Below are 13,215 nucleotides of genomic sequence, written 5' to 3'. Positions count from 1 at the left end.
GTGAAAGCAATGTATTTTCTAAGCAGTTTCTCTGAGCTTCACTTTTGAGGAAGCACTACTATGGTATATTCCTTATGAAACAGAAAATAAAGAGATTTAACTGTTTTCTAATGGGGTTACTAAAGTGTGTGCAATGGAGAACAGCAATATTGCCTTTTGTTCATGGATTAAAATGGGAAAGATACTCATTCAGGTTGGAATGGGCACCAGGAGAGCTTCTGGGCCAACCCCCTCATCAACACAGCATCAGACAGATCCTGCTCAGTCTGACTGCTCGGGGATTTGTCAAGCACTCTTTAGAAAAATGTAATGAACAGAGAGTAGACAACCTCTCCTCAGCTTACTGCAGTGCCTGGCTGTCCTGGTGAGGGGTGTTTTCCTTATGTCCACTCTCCTGTTTCATTTTATGACTCCTCAGTTATAAGTATTGTCTTGCAGATGCTGCATTCAGCATCACCAAGAAGAATAAGAAAAGCAGGTTCAAACTTACTATCTGTAGGCACATCACCTACTTTTATATCCATTCCCTCCACACAATTCTTGGTCTAACTTCTCGTTCCTTTTCTCCATATTCCTTCTGTTGCTTCTCTGCTGTCTGTTCACCTTTGACTATTATGAATAAACTATTTGTGTTTACTGCACAGAGATAAGAAACAAGTAGCATTTTACCTAAGAAAGAACTGAACTAATATCCTGCTTTATTATAATATAATCTATGGTGAATGAGATCATGGGATGAAATAAAACACCCTGAGTGATCAGGAATTCTTGAAATGGCAACTGGATGCAGATTTATTGCCTGCAGTAGAAGGTAGCAAGCAAATTACATCAGGATATCAATTTGGCCAAGAAAATTCAAAACTCCTCTCTGGTACCTAAAGGGATGTCAGTGGAAAGACCTAAAAACCCACCAGAATTAGAGACAAAAGATAATTATGTCAAACCCCCAAATAACTTTAATTATTATTCACTCTCACTTTCAGGATCATTCAAATGCCCATGAAGCATTTCACATTGGCACTCAAGTGCTCTGTTTCTATAGCCATATCACCTGGCTACAAAACAAACTGTTCTATCCTTTCATTACTTTGATATATCATCCTTCCTGGAAAAAAGGAATGAACTATAACAGACAGAAAGCTTTTTATGTTTTTATTTTTAGAGGGATCATACATAGTATTTCATGCCAAAAATTCTCAAAAGTTTTAGTTATTTCCATCAAAGTGAGTTCCCCATCTGGACAACATGGCAAACAATGGAATTTGCTCAAGATGATGCACGATTCAAAACACAAAAATAATTCTTAACCTTAGACTTATTCTGAATTCCTTTAAGACCTTCTTCAAATGGATCACTACAAGACAAAAAGTTTTAGCTTGACATTTTAGACAAGAGTACCTGACATTTAAAGGAATAAGCACTGATTAATCATCAAATACATCTAGCTGACACTTATTACTCGGAAGAAGAGAGCTCATATGGGGGATATTATTTAATTAATTCATTTTTGTAGGTCACAAGTCATAACTTACTATTGACTTGAAGTTTTTATACTGTTTGAATACTTTTCAATGACATTTTGGACATTGGAAAATATTAAAATACATTTGTGTACATGTAAATAAAAGTATTTGAAAATGCCAAAACTAGTATTGACAGAAATACTGGAACAGTAATTGCCCCCACCCTCCTGCCTCCAATTTTTTAACTGTTCTTTCTAAATTGATAAGGTCATTCTCAAACTGAGTTGGTATTTGATTTTTTGGATTCTAGAAATTATGAAGCAAATAAAAATACAGAGCATTGGAATGCAAATTCAGGAAGCCTTCAGGGTTTTGCTGCTTTCTTCAGACAAAAATAGTGGAATACAGGTGTTGTGATGTAGTTGAAACATTTGTAAGCTAAATGACCTGGTTCAAATGAAAGAATGCTTGAATATAGAAAGGAGCTAAACTTCATTAAAATTATCTAAGGTAAGGAACTATTATGACTAGACATGCATTTTTAAATATGAACAGAGTGATGATGCCAAATAAAGAAACAACATTTACTGATTGGAAAGTTTGTTTTCTGAGCCAGGAAAGTTGGTTTTAAGTTTCCTAACATTTCCTAAGTAAACAAGTTTCTCTCAGATTCCTTCCTTGGACTATTCTGGATTTGTCTCATTGCTGTGTACATACAGCCTCCCCATAAAGCTTATGATGAACATGGATAGCAGCCTAAGGCTTTTGCTTACAACCAGTTTCTTGGAAAAGGTACACAGTTTATTGAATTCACAGACTTCTACCCATGCCTTTAACAAAGAGTTTCATCAAACCTGGAAAGCAACACATTTCCAAAACTTGAGATAGTCCTGCTTATGTTTCACCAAAATAATTATTTTAAACATTTTGATATTGATACAAACTTGCTTGTACTGGTGAGAGGCCTGTATGGCTGCCTGATTAATCACTTGATCAATACATCCCAGGAGCAATCATCCCTTCCTGCTGTCCTCCTGCACAGACACATTTGAATCAGGTGGCAAAACTGCAACCCCATCCTCCTGGAAACTCCTGGTACAATTTGAGCTTAGTGAACAAGCTGGAGCCCAGCATGGAAATGTCTAAGAAAGAGGTTTCAGAAATTTGATTCCTCTTATGATAATGATTCACACACAGACCAGTATGAAATGCTGACCTGACTTAGCACACTATGAACTGAGTCTCTCTCTTTCAATGGTATTATTGAAATATGTTAAAATGCTATTACTGCTTCACACTCAGAAGGGTTTAAAACTTGTCTTCTGGGACAACTGTCATCACTGTCTTTATAGACTGGATATTTTTTATTTTAAAAAGTAGAAGTATTCAAAAAAAAGTGAAGAAGTAATAAGGAGCAAAAAGAAATGCAAACAATGCATTAAATTCTTATGACACCTCAGGTTTTAGCTTTTATATTTTTCAGATTCTGTGCTGCTTTAGTGTGTAGTTCTGAGCTTCCTATTAGGGAACAGTGAGCTCTCTTCACAGAGCAGGGAGACAAAACAATTCCTTTTCTAGCTTGGGACCAAGGACAAATGATCCAAATTTCAGGCCCAAGAGCATAAACAATGGTGGACTGAAGAGAGAAAAACAAGAAGGATGGGACTGCATGGGCTAAAACTTTAACTGGACAATTAACTCCAATATGATAACGGACCACAACTTAAAAAAAGTGTGGGACCTCGTGACCAGTCACCTGTTTTGTGACCATTTTGGGTTCATCTTGGGTGCAGCCCTGGCGGGGCTCTTGCACTGCCCAAGGTGAATCCATTGAGGTCTTCTAATAAATCCCTACTTTGTAACTCCCACCTAGTCTCTGTTCCAGGTCAGCCTTCACAAGGCATCACTAACATTACATCTGTAAGTGTTGAGCTGTACTTGGTGAAGCTGCAGTTGGTGAACTTTGATATCTGGAAGGAGCAGGCAGAGATAGCTCCATCCACAGATCCATGGCATTCTCCTTCTAGAGGTATCAGTGAATTTAAATGAAAAGCTTCCATTTATATATTGAATACCATCTCTTGACAAACAAAACAAATCACAGAAATCATATTAAAATACATATACATTTACTTACTAAGCCCAAAAGAAAATTATTAAGGTATGCTCCAGGCACTATAAAAAGGAATGTAGCATTAAGACTGAATATAAGGGAAAAATTCAGACAACTTGTCACCCCAGTCTCAAAAGCACAAGCCAGCCTTTTTGGTTCCAAGATGAATGGATTTTGAAGGACTAAATTAACATAAAAATTTTGAATTTTAGCATTTGAAAGAAACACAAGAGGGAGAAGATAGGAGAGGTCCATCATATTTCCTCCTCTCTGTCAGATGACAAAAAATATATAAATAACAGCATATATTTTCTCAGTAATCAATAAAAATACATTTTGAATGTAAAAAACTGAAAAAACTTTTCCACTAAACAACATTGAGTTTATAATTAAGAAAGCATCTAGAAAATAAAAATAGTATGTCTTTAAACTATGCATTAAGTAAAAAGAATTTTTTGTAATGCTTTTGGAGGTATCCCCTCATTTGATTTTCATGAAGTCATTTGTCAGAACCCACTGAAATGCCAATGAAATACTTTAACAATAAAATATTACTCAGACTGCCCTCTCACTGATTATGGAGGTAAAGCACCTAAATCATATAGAACTTCAAATTAACTTATGCTAGACCTCCCTTAAAATTTTTATTTTTATTGATTCTGAGTAAAGAAAGAATATTTTTCCTTTCCAGGAAAATAAATTATTAAACATATAGATGTAGCTTTCTGTGACCTAAGTACAGAAAAGAGAATACTTGTTGAAAACCTCAATGCTAAGTATCATCAAGTTCTATAACCATGTTTTTGAGTGATAAAGAAGTAGAAATAAGCAACTAGAGCAAACAAAATGAAAACCCCGGGAATATAAACACTATTCATATTAAGCACAGAAATGTCTAATTAAAGCTAATTTTCTTTCATTTACTCTGATTATATTTTTTATTCTAACATAAATGAAGACTACTGCCATCACCTTGGAGAAAGAATGATGAAGTTATGAATGTTTACTCTGGAGAAAGTAAGATGTAGCAAGCTTCAATGTATTGAATTTATTGACTGATCTTAAATCAACTGCTTCTTCCTCTGTCATTTTTGGAAATTTTTTGAGTTTTCCATAGATGTAAAAATGTGGTATTTCATAATTAAAAATGATAATTTAGATGTACCTAAACATACAGATTTATAAATATGGATAGTTACTACTGAAGAAAAAAATAAAGAAAAAAATAAAGTGGAGCAGCATGAGTGAAAGTGATAGCTACCAAACAGTAATAAATACAGGGAATATTTTAAAGAATTGAAGAATGAATACCTATGGTTGCAAGCTGTTCAGTAGGAAAACATAAATGAATTTGAATTAAAAACCTTAGCAGAATTTCTAAGCATTAATAGATAAGATCTTTAGGTAGTAATTGCTAATGATACCAAAAAAAAGCTATGTCAGATAACAGGAGGACAGAGATAATCAAATCATATCAACAAAGACTGAGAGAAACAGGGTTTTTCTCCCTTTTTAGAACAAAGCACTGATACAGACGAACTGGGGAAGGCAGGGTATGTGCCTTTAGGTTTCCACACCTATATCAGAGCTGCAGAAAAACTGTCAGAGTTAGCATTTTAGCATTTTTAGCATTGATACTAAAAGCCCCCCCAAAGTTAAACTAAAGAACCTAGGTCATGCATGGAAACTAAATATGTAGCTATTACATGACCCTGAAATGAGCCTGTCTGTTCCAAAGTCCTGTGTTCTAGAAAGTTTAAATAGTGAATTCTATAATGTTACCAGTATTTTTATTGCATTATGGTTATATTACTGTTATTATGAGTTTTAACACAGCCAGAGCCATGTTGTAAAATCAGTAGTCGATGCCCTAAGGAGTTTGCATTGTAAATTAAAATTAAAGCTAGCAGACATGTGAGACAAATAAGCTAATGAAGTGAGAGAGAAAAATGCCATTTAATAGGTCAATTTAACATAAAGAAGTTGTTTGTGTACTATTTAGCTATAATAACCAGCCATCTGCCTTGCCATTTTCAGACTGACACTTTCTTTAACACATTTAATGGAAAAAAAATAAGTACTTGTTGGCAGTATAAATGACTGTATATAATCTGTGTGAAAGAGATAAAAGTGAAGTTTATTGTAGGAGACATTAAAATCCATGAAATGTAGGAGTTTAGGATGTGTAGGTTCATAATGGATTTAACCAACTCATTGTATCCATTAAAAGAGTAGGATTTTGCTTTCTATGGAGTCCCCAGAAAAGTGGTTGCTAAAAGATGAATATATATATATATATATATATAGGAAATCCTCACTCTAATCTGGTTTCCTCTTTTACCCTATCCCTTTCATTAAAAAATTTCCTTGCTCTAGGCAAGGAAGTAAACCAAGTAAATTTCAGGAATACTTAAAATTACTTCTATAACACACACAGCTATTTCTGACTGAAAATTCCCTAAATTAATATCAAAACTAGAAAGTAATTTCTATTAATTCCATTTATATATTTTTTTTTAAGTTTGGAAAAAACGTTGAATGAAATGTTTCAATTTTCCAAACCAAGATGCTGTACTTCTTGAGGCTGGGATGAAATTAAAGATTTTATTTCATCACCTTTCCTTTGAAAAGAAATTGAGAATAACTCTCAAGTACCTCAGAAGAACAGCCCAATGGTTAGGCAATGCAGCTGGAATACAGAGCTGGAGACAACCCAAAGAGGAGTCAGTGGGGTGTATGGAACAGAGCTGTCAATTATCATATTACTCTCTCCTGGTAGAACTCTTTCACTTTCATTAATTATTATTAGCTTTAGCTAGGAATTAATGCTAAACACTAAATAATTGATTTTTTTTTAGACAGGAATTATTTCCTCTGTCCTAATTATGGCATTTAACTGTTCAAATAGAAATTGTCTTTCTCTATAATACAAGTTCTATTTAATGTAAAAACCCCAACACATTCATTTTTGTAGGTTTTTCATAAGTTACAGGCTTTTTGTTTTGCACAGTGATTCTGAGGATGTTTCTTACATTCTCATGAATACCCACTCTCACTAGGTTATAACTCCACAAAACTTCAAATAAATTATCAGTTCTATGTAAAGGAGGGAATCCTTAGCACAGTTGGGTTGGGGGAACATAGAAAGAGAAACAAGGGTTTTGAGGTTATTACTTTTATCCTTTGAAGCTCAGCACACACAGCATTGTTGGGACTACACCTGCAATTGTATACATAGAAAAAAGATGTCAAGAAAGATAAACTGAAAAAAAAAAAAAGTTAGGAAGATCTCTATATGGCATTGCCTTACTGAAAATCCTCACTGCTTAGAAGTCAAGGTAACCTGCTTTTCCCCCTTTCAGAACTTCCCCCTTCTCTTGGTTTTCTTGCAAGCATACAACTTCTAAATTAAACCAGAGTGAATTCACTACTTAACACTCCATTGTATACTGCATGTGAATAGCAGAAAAGCAAATGCTGAAGATAACCTTTTCAAAATGAAATTCAGGTGTAAAGGTTTAAGCAGCCAACAGGGACAAAAGAAGTTGTAAAATCATACAGAAAGCACTTTGCTGCATCAGTAGGCACCTTGCAGAAATACTATTAAACGGAAAGTTGTGAATTAACACCTATTTCCTTACTGTTTACATTTTAAAAAGAAAGGTGGACCATATTATGCAGTACTTACCAAAAACTTGAAGCACTGTCTGTTTTTTGTCATTTCCTGCTTTGTTTTTAGCATTACAGATATAAGGACCCGCATCAATATTTTTTATATCTCTTATGGTTAGTTGTGTATTGCTTCCTCTCAGGACATATTTTTCATTTTCTTCAATAAGTTTACCATTCCTAAAAAAAAAAAGGTATAAATCAGCCACTAAGTTCCAGTAACAATGTGCTATAGAAGCATCAATAGGCTGAAAATAATATTAGAGGGAAGAAATGCTATAACACCAGCCTCAAAAATCACAATTCAATTGTCAGGTTAAAAAAAAAAAAAAAAAAAAATATATATATATTATTATATATATATATATGTATATGTATAAATACTATAATACCTTTTTTATTCTTAAATGTTCAATTTTGACCTAATGTTGGAAAAATGGTTCTGAATAGGATTTTTACATATGGCACACACTCAAGGGAAGGCATAAGGAAATTGGTTATATATTGTATGTGAGAAACTATCAAAAGCATATTTCTCAAGTTTAACTGCTGCAGTTCACAGTAGTAACAATGAAGCAAAGTATAAAAAAATTAAATTACATTCACGTAGAGCCTATTGGCACATCAAGAACCCATCCAAATTATTTCCTCTCAGTTGTTGTTGCCTAGCCACAACTTAGCGAGCAGGCATGTCTCCAGATGTTAGAATGAGCTGTGACCAGATGGTACAGAAATAATAAAATCTGCAAGCAATTCTGAGGTCTGATTGAGGCTTGACCAGTCCATTTGAGCACCTTGGCTTACACACAACTGCTTTTTCAAGAGGGCATTACTCAAACATTCTATTCTATTCAATATTCCTAGTTTAGCACCTTAAATTTTTTTCAATATTTGAACAAAAAATTAGTTCCATTTTATTCTCATATAATGATAACTACATATATTTAGTATTTTCCTAAATAATATTTTCGCTAAAAGTGAGAATACTGCTTTTTTCTTGGGAGAATCATAACTTTTAGTTATCTATATAGATTGCACTTAGTACTAACACTTTTTTGTAAATAATTCTAATCCACTTAGCTGCCAACATCAAGACATGATTATGATACTTGTTTATTTCCTTTCCAAAGAAAATCACAGAAACTGTTTTACAGAACAGGAAAGGCCTAATTTTCCATATTAGGTAATCTCACAGAAAACCAAACCTAACCAAAAAAAAAACAAACAGAAAAGCCACCCAAACCCACTACCCAACAACAAACAAAGAAACAAACAACCCAAAAATTCCCAAGCACCAAAAAACCCCCTAGTGATTTCTATTAGGAGACAAAAGTATGTATTCAAGGGTAGAAGTAATTTCCAGGTACCTGTTTTCACAATCATTGATATCTATAGCAGTTTCTCAGCAGAAATGAGATTATGAGTATTTCCCTGGACCCTCTAGTGAGCAGAGAGATCCATGTTGATGCTGATACTGGATTACAGCAAAACATGAATAGGATACTTAAAGTGGATTATTTCTTTTGTAAGATAATTCTAAGTCCTGTCAGCAAAGACCAGGAAATTGATGCAGCTAAACTTTAGCAGTGTAAATTATCTCCACAGCTATAAACCATGCTTTCAGTAGGACTCTTCACTTGAGTAAAGATTTCCAGTTCATGACCTGTAGTTACATCAGGATCGTTATCTTTCACTCCTGGCTAATTTAATTCCATTAGTGCATTGCCTTTCTGAAGGTTATGCTTCACATTAATGTAATATCAGCTTCAACAGAGATACCAGTTCAATGGAGAATTAATTAGATTCTCTTAGTCCACAAAATATCAACAAAATATATACATATATGAAACAGAGCAGGAATTTCTTTCTTCTTGACAAGGTATTTCAAAGTGACTAATTTTTATAAGTGCACTAAAGGATTTTTGGAGAAAAATATATTAGTTCAGATGCATCCATTTTAACTTGATCAAAACTAAATATCATCAGCACCTGGAAATAAAAATGGTCAACATAAATAGTTCAACTTCACCACATTAGCTAGTGTCTTAAAGAGCTAAAAGCTTGAGACTATTGTTTTGTCCAGTAACTTGCTTACAGTCAACTCACATAGATATGAGTTCCTTCAATAGTAGTGTCATCTGATTTTAAAAATAGAGATGTTTTTCATGGCCTATCTGAAGTTGATCTGTTAAAATCAGTTCATTGGAAATTAAAAAGGAAACAAGGGTAGTAAAAATTGAGATAATTTAGTTTTTAATTGACTAAAGTTTTTAATTGACTTTCTTTGAATAGATCCAGATTCTGCAGACCTTAATAAAGACACTTCATCAGCCTGAGTGAGAAAATATTGGTGTGAGAGCCCATTTTAAAAGGCAACAAAGACAGAAGAACATGGAAATGTGTATAACACAAGTCCTCAGTCTTGAACCACCTTAAAAAGCATGGATACACATTTTACCCCATGAAGTAAAAAACCTGCAGCAGAATGGAGTAAAAAAATAACTTACCACCCTTTTTATCAATGCTTTTCCACAGCTCTCCAGGAGACTGAATATACTTCAGAATGTTTTGCAATGAGACATCAGGAAAAGCTATAATTATGATTTTCTGTTAAAATATCCAACACCATCTCTCTGAGGCCATTAGCTAGACCCAGCTATTCAGAGAATTCAGAAAACAGCCTTCCATCACATCACTTCATTACACCTGCCCATTTTAAAAATGTTTAACCTGAGACAAATTAAATAAAATGACTGAACTCACATAGATAAAAGGTGAGGTTGGGTTTAAAACTGAGCACAATTCCCTTAATTTGCTGTGACCAATAATTATAATCCTTACAATATTACTAGTAAAACTTTATTAAATTCATTTGTTTATTAAAACTGAAACACAATAAACTGAGCTTAGTACCAAGTTGCTTTCAACATCAAAAAGCACACTAAATAGGACAAAATAGGGACTAATTTGCTATTAATTCTAAAAAACATACTCAGTTAGCTTCTCAGTGGATGGCAAGCATATTAGTATCAGATAAATTAGATTAATTTCCCTTGCACTCACTGACAATGCTTTCTAGATTTTTCTCAAAATCAAGAAAAAATATGTTGATAAGGTTTTCCAATGCTCAGTATAATTTCATAAAACCCCTGTCTGAACTATTGTAGAAAACCAAGGTCTTTATCTTGACATACTTTTTAGATAAGACCAAGGACAGGAGAAGAGACCAGCTGATTATGAAATCATGGTCCTCAAAATGGACCTGAAAATTTCAGGACAGAGATTTCAGAAATTTGATGCAGAAATTTAGGACTGGAATACCACTTAGTATTGTTTTCTTCCTCTAAAAATAGAAAGAATTCTCTTCCCTAATTTTTCCCACTGCTTGCATATCAATAATAATATCTTGTCTCTGGGATAAATGTTCTTTTGGATGTATCATTTTACGAAATCTCAGTGTCAGTAAATAAAAAAAAAAAAAAAAAACCAAAAAACCAAGAATATTTTCTACTGACAAGAATTTGCACCCTAATCAGATGAAATTAAATGAGAATCAAAGGGGAAAAAAAAAAACATCAAAAGGGAAGGGAGGGACATTAGCCAATACTCCTCATTATGAGATAGTTCCTGACAGAGGAAGAGAACAGAAGTTTGCACATGTATGATTCAATATCCAGTCCACAAGCCTGAAAAGCTTCTGGAAAATCATTACAAAATATATTTCATGAATGGTTTAAAAATTTAGCTCCTGAAGGGCTCTCCAACCAAAGGGAAATCCTTCAGTGGGCTCTGATCAGTGTACACAGAAATAAGTGTCTCTCCAAGACACCTGGCCTGCGTGTGTACTATGGTATTTATAAAACATCCAAAAAATCCCACAGCTGTTCATGGACATATCCACAAATGGTGGAAATTGATGCAGCCTTCCTTAATATATATCATGGTGCTTGTTGCTATACACCAAAACCATTTAGGATAGAAGATTTCAGGCAACTCTTATGAATTTTGGTCAGATAGGAAAGACATTTAAAAAAGTACTTCAAAGACATCAAATAAAAATAATATGATTTGAATTTAATATCAGTTCTTTGATTTGGGCTGTACACATTTTGGGTTTATTTCTCCTTCTCTTTACTAAATTTTGAAATCTAAGCCACATGAAGGAATTAACTTTGCATTCTATTTATTTACATCTCCTGGGATTCAAATTGCATGAGAGAAAAATTCGACTTCACAACTGACCTATGGCATAACAAGATTAAGATATCAAAGGAGAGAAACTTAATTTAACATTGTTAAAATGTTCCAAAGGAAGTGAAGAATTGATGAAAATCACTTCTATGCCCATTTTGAAAATGGGATGACCTTTTAATCCACTTGAAATAATATCAGTAGATGCAAATTATTCAAGTCTAAAATAGAAATGTGCACTGGTTTGAGGTATTGAGATACTTTACATTCCAGGAATGATGCACATCTTTGTTGAAATTGAAAGAACACAGAGTAAATAGATATTTAAATTTTTACAAATGTTATATGGTAAGTGTTCCCAACTGACATAGCTACACTATGCTCATGTCATTGATATAATGAAAAAAACACACATGAGATTTAAAAGCAATTCCATTTTCAAAGTATTTTATATAGATAAAATTTTTTCAAGTTACACTGAAACTTATTCAATGACACATTCCTGGATCCTACAAGTGTCTAAATTCTTACCTCTTTCTGAATCTCATTGAAATAGAGAGTTAAGGTTAAAATCTATTTTTACAAATGTGGAAAGTGTAACCTTTTTTTTTTTATTAGTATTGGTGACCTTTACTGAATATTTATTGCATAAATGCACATCTGTGCATTTATGTGCAGAAGTCATTGTTAGATTGTTCTTGTACTGTTTTTGAGATATGGACTTATTTCTTTTTCACTCACACATGAAGAAATAATGACAATATGGTATTTTTATTACATTTTACATTTACCTCACTTGCTGGCAACCTGAGTGCAACTGAATTTGTGTGAGTCCGTTCACACATTAATGCTTAATCCAGCCTTAGCAGCTAGAACAGAAATGGACAGAAAATTCTCTTAAAATTCAGTGGAGAAATTAAGGTTGCACAGCTGAATGGACTGTGGCAGAAGACTGGGACCCATTAAAACAATGTGCTCTGATGTGGAGACCTCGACTGAACTCACCTGTACCAAGAGATCTCAGGTGGAGGTGACCCAGTGGCTCTGCAGAACAGAGTTATTGCCTCTCCTCGATCTGCCGTGGCATTGAAGGATTTCTGTAGCAGAATGATTGCAGGGGGGACTGAAAAATAAAACATAATTTCCAATGAATGAAAAATAAAATATTTTAGATGTTCCTGGAGAAATTTTAAACGCAGGATCCTTTGCTAATTTGGGAATTTAGGGTTACAATTAGGGATCAAGTTACCATGTGAATTATTGTTAGTAGTACTTCTTCACTTTTCTTAAATACAAGATTTTAATTATTATCAGGACATTTATAACTTTTTGTTTTAATAGAATAAATTTTTGGAATTCTTTTTCAGCAGTTCTTCAATTTTCTTTCAGAACATTCTAAGATGACTGAAGTTACACCTAACACGTATAAGACAATACACACATAAGACATAAAACTATGCCCTGATGTTAGACTGTGTTTCTAAAAGAGGGATCAGTATACAGGAGTCTTGATTATGCATAGTCCATCCTTTTACTGAACTCCAGCATACTTCCCAGGCAGGATATCACCAGCTTCCAAAGGGCAAATGTGATGCAATGGATGCACCAATGGAATTTGCACCAAATGGATGCAATCCATTTGTATTTCCAAGAATTTAATTTTGTTCTAACAGTTAAAAATGCTTTCTGTTCTTCATGGGATTAATTCATTAAAAAAAAATTCCATTTATAACATTAATAATATTAAAATGATAACATTGTTTAAGTGTTGTAAAATCA

At 33.6% G+C, this 13,215-nt stretch overlaps 1 protein-coding gene across 3 annotated transcripts in view; it reads right to left on the bottom strand.

Annotated features, from left to right (window-relative positions):
* The window catches only part of NCAM2 (neural cell adhesion molecule 2), a 267,992-nt gene that overhangs the window by 104,688 nt on the left and 150,089 nt on the right, over nucleotides 1–13,215 (bottom strand). For all 3 annotated transcript variants that reach the window (XM_050978893.1, XM_050978895.1, XM_050978903.1), the window contains exons 6-7: nucleotides 12,442–12,559; nucleotides 7,265–7,425 (exon numbers count right to left, since the gene is read on the bottom strand). In XM_050978893.1, coding sequence (XP_050834850.1) covers nucleotides 7,265–7,425; nucleotides 12,442–12,559 — 279 coding nt within the window. The remainder of the gene's footprint in view (nucleotides 1–7,264; nucleotides 7,426–12,441; nucleotides 12,560–13,215) is intronic.

This window comes from Serinus canaria, chromosome 1, assembly GCF_022539315.1.
Source record: "Serinus canaria isolate serCan28SL12 chromosome 1, serCan2020, whole genome shotgun sequence".
In the NCBI taxonomy this organism is placed as follows: Eukaryota; Metazoa; Chordata; class Aves; order Passeriformes; family Fringillidae; genus Serinus; species Serinus canaria.
The sequence above is the reverse complement of the archived record's forward strand: the minus strand, read 5'-3'. Positions and strand labels throughout refer to the sequence as shown.